General features: G+C 41.3%; 1 protein-coding gene across 2 annotated transcripts in view; it reads right to left on the bottom strand.

Annotated features, from left to right (window-relative positions):
* inpp4b (inositol polyphosphate-4-phosphatase type II B) overlaps nt 1-18,208 on the bottom strand; it is a 56,970-nt gene that overhangs the window by 26,901 nt on the left and 11,861 nt on the right. For both annotated transcript variants that reach the window (XM_029432312.1, XM_029432234.1), the window contains exons 4-6: nt 16,086-16,216; nt 9,792-9,896; nt 6,524-6,632 (exon numbers count right to left, since the gene is read on the bottom strand). In XM_029432312.1, the coding sequence (XP_029288172.1) occupies nt 6,524-6,632; nt 9,792-9,896; nt 16,086-16,216 (345 nt within the window). The remainder of the gene's footprint in view (nt 1-6,523; nt 6,633-9,791; nt 9,897-16,085; nt 16,217-18,208) is intronic.

The raw sequence follows: 18,208 nt of genomic DNA on the forward strand, positions 1-18,208 counted from the left end.
GCACTCCTAATATTTCCAGCGAGGAAAAGAGTGCTTCTTTAGAAGTCGCCCTGTGAGGAACAGCACTACCTGATTCATCAATAAGTGTGAGAATCTGAGGTGTTAGGAAACTAGGCGTAGTAGGTACTAGCCATTAACTACGTCTTTGACTGGCTAACTTTAACATCTCGGCCTTGTCATTACGGCTAATGAGCTCCCTGGAGGACTACCACCCACAAGCTTAAGGCTAATCAAAGGAATCACTAAGTGAGAGAGAGAGACAGGGCAGTGAGCAACACCACCATCTCTACTGGCACACTTCTGTTATGCCCACTTCTAGAACCATACCTTCAAATGCTAAGATTTCAGCCACAGAGAATACCATAATTGAATAATTTACTGCAACAAAGTAAAGTCTGTAAACCCATTTCATCCCCCGTGAGCTTACATTCGTCTTATTACATTATGCAGAACTAAAGAGAACCAAATCCTGAAGGACTGCAACAATACAGATACTCCAGGAAAGAGGCAAAGGAGAAAGTCGTTGGAAGAGGACAAATGCTACAGCGAAATGAGATTCAATAACAGGCCTGTTGACGCATAAGTACAAATCCAATCCCATTACGGAGCCTATGCAGACAATAATGAATGTTGGGACCTGCCACCTGATGCTAGACGACAGAATTGATCCTCTCTAAGGCTCGCTAAGGCAAGGTACTTTAATTGCCTCATCAGCATTGATGTCAGTCTGAATGGGTATACCAAGACGGCAAACCATGAAGAGGTAAAACAGCATGAAATCTGAGAATGCAAACTTGAAGAAAGGCCATAGGGGATGCTTCCCACCAGAATCTGATTGTCATCTCAAGCCTTAGGGTATGTTTTCTATCTCCGATGTAATTTGGGAGTGCTGTGTGCCAAGTTTTCTTTTCAAACGTGGGGCCAATAAAACGTCAGGTGGAAAAAATGTTTTACAATATAATCCCTGCAGAAAGAAATACTACATTTGTGGACCTTTGAAAAATGTAGGCGGTTATTGAACATGCGACACCCTTGGAGGTCGATGATGTCGTACACAACATCAAAATACCACCTCGACTATTTCCAGAATATCTCGGGAACATTGCGGGCTAGACTCTCATATATCACTGCCATGGCGTTGTTACACGGTGTAGCGTGGCTGTACCCTTTTCGGCCGGTTTGTAATCTATCCTGGAACAACAGTGTTTGTTTAGACACTTCATAAAGCGTATGAATCTGACTATGGATGTCTTCTGTGATTCTTTATCCGGGACTGTTTTCTTACTTACCAAGAAGGAATTGATCCCAGCTGAGGATTGTAAATGGCCCAAGATATATACATATATATATAAAATGTATATTTGGATATGTTCAATCGGGCAGAGAGTGCGTTTTATGATTTTGTGAAGGTATCAGATGTTATTCCAAACAATTATCCATCGCAAAGCAAGTTACCTATATTGATACACATATCCTGTGTGAGATATATGATCCGGTATTTCAAACCTTCAATATTTCTAACGATTTGTATTTGTTTTTACAGTGAACGACGAGCAACAGACCGCAGAAGAGCCGAGCACCTCGTCACAAATTGTTTAAATGAGCTCCCAGAAGAACGTATTCACCGTTTTTTGTTTGATGATAGAATCATTTCATGTTGAAATCCAGATGCATTTTTATTTAAGTTAAACATTTAGTTCAGCCATTTGATCTAAGCGTTTTAAACGTTTGATATCGACAGTATTCTTTGCCTTGTAGCATTATATTATCTGTAATGATCACAAAGAAGGCGGAAAATCCTTTGAAAATAAACTAAAAGCTTAGATGTCCGTTTGCAATAGCGTGTATAACCGTTCATTGATATTCATCATGTCCTGTGAGCCATTTGTCCAGCAACTACGTACACTTTTAAGTCTGCATGCTAGTTATGAATATTTATGTGTGTGTGTGTGTACAGACCTAAGAGACTCATTAACTTTCCATACATGCAGTATAGAGCACAACTGCTTCTCTTGTTTTTCTGTCTAAATATAAAATGACACTTCAGTCTAGAGGGTTGTCTTCTGAGTGTTTTAAATACTGTGTCACGATGTGAAATAAAGACAAATGAAACTCCTGTTAGAAGATCCCTACATGTATGCAGACGTACAGCATTACACTGCAAGTAGAGCTTTCAAATGTCATGGCAGTTCGATTATCTCATATCAGAGCTGTAAGAGATGAAAGAAGCTTATTTGTGCAGACTGTGCAAAACTGCATTACACAGAACATACATTATATATTAGCAATCATTATCCTAATAGTGACCAGCATCTACCTACAGCTGTGTGCCTGCTCGCAGTCAACTTTATGATATGTTTGTCACACACAAACCCCTTTTACTCATGTTTTATTGACCTGCAGACACATCTAATTGCAGTAGTCATACTCCAATTAGGGCACTTATTCCAGACTTCAGCGAGTCAATTTTAATGTTAGATTTTTGATCAGCATCTCTGAACCAGAACAGCTTGCATGCATGAAGGCTTTCGCTTTCAGCTATATTACTCCCTAAGAAGCCATCTGAAGGTGACAGGTTTGTTTTTCATTTGAAAACCTTCATTTGTGCGACACAGTTGCAGACACGTGCAGTAAAGATTGACAGCCTCCACTATTACTGTATCTACATGCAAGCTGTGACATTATTGGTGCACGTAATGAAACCATTTTATCATTCCAAATTTGTTTCGTGAATTATCAGAAAAAAAACAATGGAGGATGCTGCTGGATATTCCACATGATCAGAAACAAGAAATCAACCCTTCTGGCCTTGGAGGCATATTTGTGCGTGACTGTAACTGTAACTCTCCACCTCCTGTTATTAGAATATTAGTTTCCTCTTAGGTGAAGCTCCTCTTGACTCTGTTACATGACGTCATTGTGAGAAGAGCAATGCTTTCAGAAAGAACACACTTACTTATTATGTATGATAATAGGCTTTTTCTTAATCCCACATCATTTGCATGTGCACCCTGGGTGTGCCACACGCCTCCAGCTATGAAAACACTGAAGGTGTGCTGCCACTCCCTCTGCACAATGCATGCACAGTGCACTTCACTGTGCTTTGCACCAGCACTTGGGAGTCATGAAATTATCTTGTCGTTCAAGTTTTACACATGAGAAACAGCACTGGATCTCCTGTCGCATCGCTCCATCAGGTGAACTAGAGCCTAAGAGAAGACTCCAGTCTACTAACAGATTACTAAAACTACCAGGATGAACTTCCTCCTTGGTTTTCCTAAATGATCAATGGGAATTGGTTATAACAGTAATGAGAGGGAGCGAACCGCTGGGCCCAGCGGCCTAATTAAGCCAGCATCTCCAGCGCATGGCTAATTAATAGTGGAGAGGAAATTAATGAAGAGCTTGTGGCCTGCTGCTGACAGCCAGCAGGAGTAAAATGCAGCTACGTCAGCAGAGAGCCCTACAGCACTCCAGGTGACTGCCAAAGCCTCCTTCGTCATTTAGACAGCACGCTGTAATCAGGGTTCTTACACCGGGACGCTGCCACATACCCGCAGTAAAAATAGTTTGCTATAGATATAGTCTGAAAGATCTGATCTCAAACCAGCTTATTTTGACTTCCAACTCCATCTGTTGTTGAATTCTCCACCGGGCACTGATTTCACATCAGTTCTCATACTATCAGCCAAAGCTTTGCTCAGTTCAGACACAAACTAGAAACCCTGATCCGAGACCAGATAAGCCTCAAAGCTAGCGCCAGCACCATCGCCCACAGAACCTGAAGGAGCCAAAGAACTAACAAGCTGCTGTCCATCAGCGTGTAGGCCCAGACACTGCCAACGTCCTGTCTCTAAAACACACACGCGCAGTAATCCTGCGAGAAAGTTATTTTGTTGGACACCATGATGCTAGTTACATTAAATCTGAACATTGGCCCCAAGAGACTGATGTAGTTTCAACAACTCTCTGTGTCCCAGAAATGTGTCATTCTGCAGCTCTGCTTGACCAGGAGGCCTGGAGACATGACAGCGCTTCCTTCCTCTCTGCTGCAGTGGACAGATTCCAAAGACACATGTACAGAGGAGCTCTACTGCACAGCTTCAGCTGGCCACACAAACAGAGGCCCGTCGGACATTACCCTGAAAAAACAACACACGAGTCAAAAACATAGACTACTGTATGTGTCCTACTTCTACATATGTGCAATACAAAACACACAGACAACATCAGAACAGGCAGGAAACAATCTGCCACTGTTCAGGTTCCATAAAACATGTCACCAAAAAGGTGTGTGTTGCACCGTTATGCAGATTTGCTGAATAATTCAAAAGAGGCTGTTAATGAAAGATTAGACCACATCAGCAAATCCACAGCTACGTCTGGGGTTCAATTAAAAATGGATAAAACTCCAGTGACTTTTAAAACATCCATTTAAGTGGGACTGCATGCATTAATGAAAGATAAATGCTCTTGCCCTGTGTGTACATGTGCACGGTTTCAAGAGGAGAACTAAGTGTAGTTATTGATTAAACTCTTTCCCGGCCCATCCTGAGAGACAAACTACATTGCATACTCTGGTCATTGCCAAGTTTGGCCAATGCAGGTTTTAAATGGATCTGGAAATAACCCCCCCCCCCCCCTTCCTCTCTTCTACTGTCCATGGAACAAAGATGAATAGCTCTTTTATGGCCTTCCTGGTAACACCTCTGTGCTCAGGTTTTCCTTCCCCCCCCCCTCTCCCCTCAATCCTTTTCCATCTTTTATTTGATGAATTATTATCACATTGAATGTCCAAGTCTCACATCTTGCCGATGATTCCCTTTTTAATCAAATGTGATTACAAAAGGCTGCTTCAGATAGGCGAGGAGACACACTGGGAGAAGTGTAATGAGTGCACACTCACACACACACACACACACACACACACACATATCTTTGCTCCGCTCCGCTTTCGCGCAATGAAGTGACTCTCACCTGGACTTGCTCAGACGACTACAGCACCAGACGACTACAGACCCACATCAGGTCCTTCTAGGATAAATATTTAGTCACTTGACTGTTCCTCATTTAAAGTAAACACGCAGCTTCATCACAATGGCCACTGCAAACATTGCAAAAACTCAGTTTATTCTGACGATGACTGACAAATGACTGCATTCCGGGTCAAACATGGATAAGGCTCAGCGCGGGCCGCAGTCAGTTAGCCAGGCGGAAAATTGGAAAAATTTAAGCTACAGTGAGTCATTAGCTAAGTCAAATATGAAACAAAAAGCTCGGTCTCCCTGGAGAATTCTTTCTGAAGTCTAATCTCTTGTTCAAAGAAAATGATTTCACTTCAGTGGATTCTGGAAAATATGCTAACCTTATCATAGTTCATGCTAGCAGATAAAACTGACCATCTTCAGCAAATCCACTTGTGCACTTTAGCGTAAAGAAGTCTTTTCTTTCTTTATTTTTTATTATCAGCACCCCCCCCAACAACTTATCCATTTCATACCCACACCTCAGCCCTCTCCATCTTGCCTCTCTTCCCCTCTTTCTTGAGCTGCAAACTCTGTAACTAATTGGATCTGGCATGGTCTGTAATGACTTTGCGCTCTATGGGGAGCTTTGGGAAAAATCACCCTTCATTTCTTCTGGCATCACTCAAGTGACCACATACTGAACTCCGGTGACATATACCTCCGCCTGCATCTAAAGGGCAAAGACAGCAAAACATGGAGGATACTGCTGATCTCAGGTTTGAGGAAGTCTTATGGATATGTTCCCCCGGAGTGCACTTCCACTCACTGTATGTGCGTACACATTCATCTTTGTGTCTGTGCATGTATAACACAATCACAGTAGCATGGTCTCATTCAATTTGTTAAACCTTTATTACATTTATTAAATGTTTCAGTCAGTAAAAGGAAACATACAAGACTTATACAGCCACGGACGCAAATCTAACTCAATCAGAGAGACTTCCCTGTGTGTCAGCGAGGCCAAGTCACAACATATCTATAGCCTGAGCAAAGTAAACCACTCAGACTTTACTCACACTCTTTCAGATTCAGGACCCTGGTGGTGGTTTGAGCAGTAATAATGATCACTCATACTTTTTGTAGTAACAACGCTAGCACCGGTCATTACCTCAGACGAGAGCATTCGTCATGCGTTACATAAAAACCCAGATGGTTTCTGAGGTGCTGTTGAAGAGCGAGCTCCCAATGTGTGGCTCTTTTTCAACATCGTAAAAAGAAATGCTTTGCCAAGTGAAAAGAACCAGTACAGAAGAACTTCTGACTCAACAAACCTTTTCCATCATGTCTGTTGCCTCCAGTCAAACTGTCAGAGGCAGTTCCAGTCTAAATACAACATGGCTTGGCAGTGAGTAACTGTATGGGCTTGGAAAATCAAATCCATAGGCCAGGGACAAATTTGTCTGCCACTATCAATCATGCCCAAGTTAAATTGTATTACATTACCCATGCTCCCTCTAAACTCCATGATGTACAGGTTAAGGTGATTTGTTTCCTACCTCTTTTTCTCTGCTTCATATCTGCTAAGGAGACGCTGCAGACCGCCACACTTGAACCCCTGGAAATGGGCTGCGGGGGCTCCGACGGTGACGATGTCATAAAACGCATCTGTGAAGAGAGAAAATACAATTGATGGGATTTACAATAGTGAGAAGTAAAATACAGCAACCTAGAAACATTGGCACTGAAAGGATCTCGACGAGAGAAAAATTAGATTCCAAAAATAAGTGTAAAGAATAAAGTGTGTTCTTCCATTAAAGATATATTTCAACTTAACTTTGAGTCCGAATTTTGCAAAAATATCCTCTACAGCAATACTTCTAATAAGTGAAGAAGAACTTTAAATGTCCACAGAGGGGCAATTGGTTGTACAGCAGTGAAAACGGAAATAATACAAGATTAAACACACACACACACACACACACACACACACACACACACACACACACACACACACACACACACACACACACAGATCTTTCTATTGGAGTTCAGCAGTGAAATGTCTGAGGCTGTGAAGGAGTGTTTGTATTTTTCACTACTAGATCACATGTATTAAGTATTTTTCCTCCCACCAGATAAAGGAAAAAGTGACTCAGTTAAAGATCTATAAAACAGAGTCAGCAGGGACGCGTCAGGACGTGTTAACAGTAAGTGATACCACATGAGGATTGTCTCAGTATTCATGAATATGCAGCTGCATCAGGGCTTTATGTTGCATTAAAATGTTAAAGTTGCATGCATGAATTTCATCTGTCACCTCCACACATTACTATTTAAACCCACAGATAAATCATATGCATACACACACACACACACACACACACACACACAAGAGGCATGACATCATTCTGCACAGTTTTCTTTTAGCCGTTCATATTTTATGTTGAATATTATTGCGTCTATAGGGATCTGTTACTAATTATTTCTCTGTGGCGATCTTTGGGTCTTAATGTAGCGTCGGTCCCGCGCTGTACCAGAAGGACGACCAATGTCACAGCGCTTCATTTCAATTTGCACACAGTAAATAAACGCTTCACAGACGGCTAGGCCGACACAGAGGTGCTTACAACAGGCCTTGTTTTGAATGAGTAATAGATGAAGCTGACAATTAAATCAGAAAACAAAGGGAGTGGGGAGAAGGGGGGGGTGGACTGGGGTTTATCGTGGGTGAATATTTGAGTGTGTTTTTAGTGCCAGGTCAGTTAATGAACACCTCCGGGAAAGCAACAGTGCACAGCTCCGACCGCAGGAAAACACCGCTCGAAAAATCATCGGAAATAGAAATTAATGACACAACACAGCTCCGAGTGTTGCCAGAGAGATGTGAACGACAGTGTGGCCCACAGCCTCCCGTCCCACAATAGACCGACAGAGGTTTGATCTGGGGGCTTCGCTGCTCCTTCCATTAATTATCCCTGTGCCTGGCCCTGAGGCTCCCTGTCCGCCACACTTTTGGCCCCAAGAGTTTTCAGATGTCCAAGTTCCCTTAATTGGTTCTTCGGCCGCAGCAGTACACTGAAATACAATGGTTGGTTTCAGTAGATCAAGCACTATGACCAATTTGTGCTCGATTGGTCCGGTTTCGCTCTCACACCTGCCTTTTTCTCAACATATCAACACGAGAAGAAGCTGTTTAAGAACTGAGAGGACAGTTTCTCTCTCACAGAGGATGTTGCAGTCAGGATGAAGGTTTATGTTTCATACTTAACCCATTCCTCGATCCTGTTTAACAGGTGACAAAAGATCCTTTTTGGCCCAAATGAGTGCTGAACAATGCTTTCAGTTCAGCTTTTTAAGGCTGGAAATATAATTTTTTGCATATAAGAGAGCCGCTCTCACAACACGTGAATACAGTTTTGAGCTCTAAGTGTGTTTTCCTGTGCTTTCTGGATGATCAATAGGCACAATGAAAATAAATGGTTCAGCGTCGTTGAGTGTATTGCATAGCCGAACTCAAGGAAATGCGTCCCTTCAGAAAATCAAAAGGAACAACAAAGCAATTGTCTGGAGTTGGACACTGAGACAATTACGAAGCGGGTTCCATTACATCCTGTGCCTGACTGATTGCAATAATTTATTGCATGTTTTTTTTTTTTTTTTTATCGAAAGAATTTGCAATTTGATACCAATTCACGATCAACCGAGGTTATTACAGCGTGTGAAAACTACAAGGTAGCCTGATAGTCAGACTGAAAGGCCATTTTGTTCTTCTTGTTAGAGGCTTTCAGCTCTGTCTAACCGTTCACATAAGCTGCTTCGAAAGCTGCGTGCACGTTTTGTGGTCCAGGTCCTAATGTATGTATACATAGTGGAGTATACACACACACACACACACACACACACACACACACACACACACACACACATCAGCTTTAAGCACCACAGCCCTGGAATTGAGTGAAGGTGTAAAATGGCCCCACGGAGGGTAATTATCAGAGTATCTATCAATCAACTCCTCTAAGGTTCACTTTATCTTGATTTCCCTCTTTTTCGGTCTCGACTGCGGAAGACGTTTGGCTCGTATGATGACTTGATTTTACTTATTTTATCTGTCAACCCTGAAGTCTACACTGAAAGAAACACAGCTTATGTCAAGGTTTTGTCTGCCTTCATCTTCCCATCAATCAGCGAGTGTATAGTTGAAATGGAGCCCACTCACAGGGAGTGAGGTAGCAGTTGGTTGCCTTAATACAAGGAGACAGTTCCAGGGCAATAACAAGGCTCTGCCAGCTAGAGAGCAGCGCTGGAGGAGGCGGCCCAGTGTTACTCTCGGGATAAACGCAAAGGGCTTAATTAGTGTTTTGTCTATCTTTCTCAGGCCAAGTTAATTCTCACCTTTCAACCTGAGCCGGTGACCTAGAACCGCCCTGTGTGAGGCCCTCTGGGTGTCTCCGACAGATGGAGGAGTCAGGCGTAGAAACACGGCAGTCGGTGACAGCCACAGCAGAAATGTACAGCAGCTTCTTCACGTTTGACTCCCGACTTAATTAATATAACACTGGACAGGTTGATCATCTTCCCTTTCCAACTCTGTTTAGCAATTTTACTGATTTGGTTCACTATCATAGCGCTGCTTCAGTACGATACCTGCAACTATGTGGTGAGCACAGTGGAGCATTTAGCAGCTTAGGAGCCGCATATCTTTCTCAGAATTTGGTAGACACCAAAAAAACAGGGCTAAAAGAGAGTGAATATAGGACTTAGCTCCGCCAGGTGTAAGTATTAGATGTAATAATAGATCTATCTGTAGCGGTGGTGTATTACCTGTTTTTCTGGGGCACGTCACCCTCATCCTCTGGGTGTGCAAGTTTATTGGGATGAACTCCAGAGTTTTCTGGGCTTTGCAGCAGCTTGGCTTGAATGAACGACCTAAAAAAAAAACAGAGACACAAGTATATGTCATATTGTCATGAAATATAACTGAGTCGGTGGAAGTTAAAAAAGATTTAAAACCCTATGAAAGTTTCCTGCGTTACAGAAAGCCCTTACAGTCTGCTACAGCTGCACTCGATCTCACTAACATGACCGCTTCACATGGCTTTTCTCTTTATTACCATGCTTACGTGCTTATCAAGGGAGGCACAAAGACACAGGAGCAGATTAGCAAACATTAGAGAATACATTGGGTTGATGAAATGTTCTCTTTGATTATCAAATGAAAAGAAAACCTTGAAGTAATTGAATAACTTAAGATATATTTAATGAACAACTGAGTTACAGAAGGGAATACATAGCACCACATTAAAACCACATTTCAATTAGAGGTTGTAAAAGTATCTGCAGTGCAGATTCAACTACAGGGTGTGGATGCTTTTACAACTTATTGCCACAGAATGTAGGAAATCTGATAACTATTTGTATTTCAACTAATCCAAATGAGTAAAGGAAGCACAGAAAGCATCATTTTGACATAAAATGTCCCAGATTACACAAACTCCACTTAAAAACTGTAACTACAAATGATTATTGGTTTGGTATTGGTACTTTTAAATCCCTAGACAAGATCATTTAACACACATCGTACAATAGATAAAGAATGAATCAATTAGAGATCAACAAGCATCTCAAGAATACCTAATTTTCAATAACCTTCCTATAATATCCTCTAATGAGCAGTGTAATCCTTTACGCACAGGATCGTATGACCTTTGCAGCCATTACTTTGCCCAAAAACGTCCAATTAAAATGTTCCGACAAGCGAAACTCTTTGTGGTTTAAATTTAAACTCAAAAACACAATCTGACACTCCATGCTGCCTGCCCAAATCTTAAAATATGTAAATAGGGTTGATGAGCCTCTTTGAGATGGGGAAACACTTTCAAGAACAATCAAATAAACGGAGGCGTCTAAACTTTTAATTAATTCCTCTTTTAAGACACATGACTTTGATTTTCCTATCAAAGGAATTAAGCTTAAAGTACAAAACCACTGGTTCACCATAGAGGACAGTAACTCATTCATCCAAATTGTACAACAGATACTGAACATTAGTGAGTGAATATGTGCTGCAGGTGTTTCATCTGTTCACTTTCATTATAAGTGAACTTCTTTAGGATATCAGACATGTTTGTCTGGCTAGTATAACACAGCATGGACCTTTGCATTCTGCGGCGCTTCATCAATGTTATGTTTTCTATATTTATAATCTTTTCACAACATCACAGCAGAAATCTAAAAGATTGTGCGACGCCGTTTCCTTGAATTGACTGTTGATAATGTTTTCGCCCGTCTGTTCACAAAGATCGTGACTTATCGTGACATCTACCGAGTTTTTCTATTTCCTTCCTCAGACGACCTGCTTTAAGCTGACGTGGGAAACACAACATAACATTCCTTTGAACCAGAGCAAGCCATTATTTTTCCCCGGAGGGGGGGGGGGGGGGGGGGGGAGAGGTGGAGATCTACCAAGAAAAAAATAATAAGAATTCAAAAAGCATCAGGAGTAAAAAATAAACAAACAAATCTACTTTTTTTATTTTATTATTTCTCATTATTATTATTATTATTATTATTATTATTATTATTATTATTATTATGGTAGATGAAGATATGTTTATTATATAATATATATATATTATATAAATATAATAATAATAATAATAATAAGTTTTATTTGTATAGCACCTTTCATACAATAATTGCAGATTAGACAGAGCATTTAAAGTACAATAATCACAGTGTTGATGTAAATGTGAAGTACCATTAAAAATAAAATAGCAGAATTAAAATAGCAGAATTAAAATAATATAAAATAGCAGAATTAAAATAATATAAAATAGCAGGATTAAAATAATATAAAATAGCAGAATTAAAATATAAAATAGCAGGATTAAAATAATATAAAATAGCAGAATTAAAATAATATAAAATAGCAGAATTAAAATATAAAATAGCAGGATTAAAATAATATAAAATAGCAGAATTAAAATATAAAATAGCAGAATTAAGATAATATAAAATAGCAGAATTAAAATAATATAAAATAGCAGAATTAAAATAATATAAAATAGCAGAATTAAAATAGTATAAAATAACATTGGAAATCATGCCTAGTTTCCCTATCTGTGCCGTAAATATAAATATAAAGGTGGAGCAGTGAGTTCCTCGTACTGCAGCTCACAAGCTATGTTAATTGCAGCATAATGAAAAAGCAGACAAAGTATCCACACTTTCCCTGACTCCACTTTGTGTGTAGAAGAATCTAAACTACGCAGCAGCACACACTCTTTTCCCTCCTGTTTATTAAGTACTCTCAAGGCGACACAGCAGCGTGCACTAATCAGAGCCTTCGTGCTACAGAAGGCGATCCTGCCGCACATTTTTAACATCATTTGGCAGGTCGGGACACAAATCCACTGCACCTCCATTAAACTGTACATACTGTTGAAACCGCTCAACCACTCGAGCAGAAACGTGTTACCTCAGAAATGGAAAACACTTATGACTCAGCTGGAGTTGACGGCGATATGACTTATTATTCTCACGCCCTGAAAATCAATCATATCTTCTTCACAAGGTGAATGTGCTGCTACTTATCAAAGTGCAAATGTAAACAGATGCCATTTCTAACCACTGAATATACAATCTGTCGATTTAATGCGGCGAAGACAAAAACATAAGCTCCACAAAACCAGATTTACTGAGGATTTCCTGCCTGTTTTTGGAGGAGCAGATGTGACACGTTAGGCCTAAAATCTTCTCATGTGTGGTACTGAGAGTAAAAGTCAGGGGATCCTCCTCTGGGGACCGTGAACGTCTGTAGGAAATTATAAAGTCCATCCACTCGTTATTGAGATACCTCAGTCGACAGACAGACATTGCATTCGATTGCCATTAGTGTGGCTAATAAAAACTCTTGAACCTACATGGTGTTTGTGCAAATGTCTTCACCCAGATAGGATCTGGCGGGTCTCCTCGGTGCACATCGACACGTTTCTGTGCTAGGAGGAGCAGTTTCCAAGAGGCCAACAAGTCAATGGCTAAGCTGTCATGCCTGCTCAGTGGGCTCTCACTGTCTGCTGCAGAGCTCTGGGGACCAGGCTAATCGAGCTAGTGACCGTTAGGTTAGATGAATTAGCCGTATCAGATCCCCATCTGTTGGCCCAGGTGGGTTGGCGATGTGACAGAAGCGCTGGATGCCAGCAATACTGACCAACATCTGGCCCACTATCTTTTCTTTGAATCCTTCCTGTCATTTCTTTGCTCTTAGCCACTTTTCTGCACTCCTCTGAATCCATCAGAAGATGAGAAACGTAAATATCCTATGGTATTAGTGTCTGCCTGAGGACACGCTGAGAAGAAGAAAAGATAACAAGATCACTAACTACAGCAACGGCGTTGTGTAAGTGATGTTTGTCAGGTCAATGTAGGACTGTAGCATGTTAAGGGTTTTCATCTTCACGGTCCTGTGGCTCTGAGAGCACAGCAGGCTTTTATAATCAATCCACAGTTAGATACGTTGTAGACAAAGAGGAGGACAGAACGCCCGCTGTGTGAGCAGTGGAATCAGCCCGAGAGAAACGTGAATTGGACAAGCGAGTCATGCTCGGCAGGTACTTTTAATATCTGTGTCTTTTAACATTGTGGTCATTATTTTTAAGGGGCTTCTTTAGTCTAATGTTTTGTTCATGTTGTCTGTAGCAGCCTGCGAAACAGAAAACGTCTGTGCACTCCACAGCTGAACATCTTTACCTAGAGGCAACAGACTGCAGAGACTTACAGACATTAAAGAGAGAAAGTTAGGTATGAGCCTTAATCTACAATACGTAGCTGTGGGCCCTAAGCTCAAGTCATCCCACAAGTAGAATTTAAGAGTGACTGACAGTTTTGTGCAGAAAAGTGCCGGCAGTATTGGAGGTCCAACAAACACCGTGCTAACAGGATTACGTCTGTGCCTTTAATTCGCCGGCTGGTAAACAATGAAAGTAGGGATGATTAATTTATGAATGGAATGCAGTTATTAGAGTAGCTGAGGTCAGCTCATCATTAAAAATGTATAAGATGGAATCAGTGAGGGTGCCGAACCTGAACGTGGGGACTCTAACTCAACCTCCCCAGCTCTTCTTCCTCTGTCTGCATTTTCTCTAGCTTCGTGTTTATACAGAAACATAAGAACAACCACAATCTGACCGATGAACAGCGTACAGAAAATCACTCTAGTCCGTTTCTAATTAATACAACTGCATAAACAATCCGTTTTCAGGACAGCAACCCTCAATTCTCGCCTCACTTTGCGACGTCACAGTGACCTTTGACCCCCAACATCTTATCAGTTCATCCTTGAATTTTGAAATTCCCTCAAGGCTTTCACGACAATGGGACGTTTGTACACAACCTGAAAGCATTACATCATTTAAAAACAGAGGCATTGCCAAAGATATGATGAAAAATGTTTGTGTTTAAAAGTTTGAAAGACTTCCTGACTGCATTTAGTCCTCATATCGGACGTTGTGAAAGTAACATCACATTGATACAGCCCCTAAAAGTATTGATTTCTGTAAACATTCTGTGATTATTTGGTTAGTTTGTGTAACGTTCTTGTCGTTCCTCTCCCTCGTCTGTGCTCACCCACTGGTCTTCTCCCTCAAACCGCCCACACACTCTCTACTCTCCGCCTTTAAAAAATGAAATTGCTCATTAATAATGAATCTGCAGCAGCGCGCCCACCCAACTTCTTTAGCAATGTCATCCTGCTAAGTTAATGCAAGGCTGCATTAAGAGTGGTGAGTTGGGCAGTTCCTTCGTGTAGTGCAGCATCTGCGCCACACAAGGGACTTGTCACTAACTATAATGACCAATGCCACATTATCCATTCCCCTTGCCCTCAACCCCCTCCCTCAGAGCTCAGGCGGTGCAGAGGCTCACAGACCGTCATCTCTTATCAGCTGGGCAAAGCTAAAGCAGCAGAGACAAATATCTCATTATGGAGATGATAGTAAATCAGAGTTAAATTAATCAGTAGCCATAATGTTCCTATGCCCATAGGAAACTAAAATATGCATAGGAAGAGATAATGAAGAGGGAAAGAAACAAATCCAGAGTGATTGAACAGTCTATGAGCTTTTTTAATTTGTAATAATCTAAGTTTAGTTGCGGACGGAGAGAGAAAATATACGGAAATCTGTTGCTTTGTCCAATGAAATGGGTCTTTGAGAGCTTGTGTGTGTACACCCACCTCTGTTTGTACAGTAGAGGATGTTTGTTCATATGTAGTGTGAGTTTCCATCCTCACTTTGAGGAATTTAACCAAAACACAGCTGATGCATTTTTCTAAATACATTTCAAACACCTCACATGTCCAACGTTTCCTTGTTCAGCGAAGCAGAAGAGAAACAGCCTAATTACTTCCTGTGCTCACATTAGAACTAACTGCGTGGATTAATTTTATTATGTAAAACATTTGGAGAAAAAAAAAATGGGAAGAAATATTTGCATACCAAGTAGAACACAGAATATTTAGAATCGAGATGCAAGACTCATATTTGCATCTGTTTCTTTCTTGTTATGTGCACTGCAAACGTTTACTTCAACAAAACATAGAAGGGCACACCCCCCCCCCCCCCCCCCCCGATGAAACCTCTGTTGCTATGGAAACGCTTTGACAGCCAATAGATAAAAGAAACAACCTCGCACTGAGCTATCCGTTGCTGCGTATCACCCAGAATCCATCTTTCAACTCACACTTGTCGTCTCTTTTGGACTTAACCTCACAGGTCAGGGGTTATGATTGTGTTATAACAGGTGGTGCCAGATTACAGACATTACAGACCTCGCTGCTTTAATTACTCCCATGATGTCTTTATATTTACAGCAAGAGACTGCTTTCACCACAACAAAACAAAGACATTTCAATTTCACTGCAAAGAAAAGCAGTTGGTGGATACGGTATGCAGTGTGCCATCTGCAAACTGCTCGACTCTTTCTCAGTACAACTGTATGCACAATGTTGAGTGTCAAAATGGAACAGAGTGTTGTCTGCTGTACAGATCGTTCAGCGCCCTGAGGAGGCACAATTAGGACTGTATAAATAAAATTGACTTGATAAAAAATGTTTCATACCAGTAATCTTGTCCAGTTCCGCCAAAGTCTCCTGGTAGGAGCAGATGATTCCTCCGTATCGGGTCATCACCTCTTTTCTTAAGTTGTCCCAGTGAGGAGAAAGCTCCCCGAGCTCCCTCAGGTCCTTCACCCTACAGAGAAACACAGATCTATTAGGACCTCTTTGGTTTTAATTAAACAATTCATCCATGACAGCCACAAAACTTGGCTTTTTGTTGCACTTGTGTTCAAAACATTAGACATTAGACTTAAAACAATCGACTTTAAGGGAGAAAGAGTATTATTGTAACGCTACATCTAGTGTTGGCTCATATGCACGCTTCCCACACTCCTTTATTGAAGTTTTCTAGTCAGACTATGAACGATTAACAATCCTGGTAAAATACAGACACAGGCGAGCACATAGTGGCCCCGACGCACAGATTGACGTCCCTGAAGCCCCCTGTGCTGAGCCAGATAAACATATTTCTGAACCTCAGGCAAGAAGCTGGTGCTCACTTATCCACTCTGCTACATCAAATCCCCCCCCCCCCCCCCCTCCCCCTTTCTTTTACCATTATGTGTAAAATATACCCATCCAGACTTTACTGGTATCACTGGAGTGATCAGTCTCCTGTCTGTCATCTAGATGTGCCTGCAGCCGGAGGCCAAAAATCATCTGTGTGCTCCTTCTTTAGGAAATAACAGCGGCTGTGCACGTGTGTGTGTGTGCATGTGTGTGTGTGTGTGTGTGGGAGACTGATTTCCTCCTAAGAAGTGCAGCCTTCTTTATTGGCTCATTATTTGCGTCTAGCGACATCAGATGGACAGATATCATTCAGAAACCAGCCCTCAAGCATCCATAGAAAAGTAAATTGCTGTGATATTATAGAGGTTCAGCATTGTATTCGGGATAACAAATACACGGTCACGTGCATTGCTTTCATGATAACGAGGCCGATTTCCAGTGATTATACCTCATGCATTTTGTATACTGTGTGTCTTAAAATGAAAGGCTTCATGCTCGTTGGCTCGCCTTATTGTTAAGACCAGGAATAATTGCGTGAATGCATAATGTAGTGGTTTGTCTTTGTTGTAGTTCAGCTACAACAAAGCATTAGGCGCTGATGGCCTCGCCAGACTATTTCCTGCTCTCCTCCAGGTAAGAGAGTTATTTTTAGATTACTTTGAAGTATTTCAATACACAGCAGAGCACAATAGAAAAAGTGCCAGAGAGAGAGAAGGAGCGTCAAGGTCACATGTATCAAGTGTTTGATCAAACCCACAATGTGTTTAAAGGGGTGGGTTTCAGCCAAATCACAAAAGAAAACATTGCATGTAGCCATGGAAAGACATGTTGCGTTTCAATTATCACTTCTTTAAACACTAGCACGAGTGATAGACTGATACATTGGCCGATATCATCTTATGATATACGATGTGGTTTTGTTTAAAATTTGGATGAACGGACTCTTAAAATACACACATCAGCCACTCTTCATATACAAACAGCAAACATTTGCAAATGACATTCTAGCCTCGGCTGAAAACAATTGAGCCCGCTGTAAAACAATCTACCGACGTTTTTCCTCATTCCTCACCTGCCTAGTTCTAAACAAACCCGCAGTTGGAAACAAGCTCTAGGCGGCGAGGCACCACATGCCGGGCGACTCTGCCAACACGCTCTGCAGGTGGCTGGAAGTAAGTTATGCTTATGGTGTAGAAAGATAGACAGGAGGCTTCCAGACTACCACGAGCTAAAGAAACTTACAGCACCGTGGGCAGCAGCACAGGTACAAAAAGGAGATTAGCATCTTTGTAAATGAGAGTGGCTCAAAACTCAACAAAATACAAATCTAGCATCAGTTCTTAAAAACAAAACTGCTCGTCCATTGAGCCGTGCTAATGGACGCCAGCATCGAGGCAGATTTCCCAGCTAGAGAGGAACGTATTGTTTCACGCAGACACACTTGGATTGAAGGGACCACTAATGCCGTAAATGGACCATTTTAACCATTCGAGGGTCAATGTTCTCTCATGTTGTGCTTTGTGTAGAAAGTGTTTCAATACATAACATTACATTGAGATTGCATTCACAATTATCTTTACCCTCTAACTACACCTCTCAGCCACTGCTATTCGTG

The sequence above is a fragment of the Cottoperca gobio genome, chromosome 1 (genome assembly GCF_900634415.1).
Source record: "Cottoperca gobio chromosome 1, fCotGob3.1, whole genome shotgun sequence".
In the NCBI taxonomy this organism is placed as follows: Eukaryota; Metazoa; Chordata; class Actinopteri; order Perciformes; family Bovichtidae; genus Cottoperca; species Cottoperca gobio.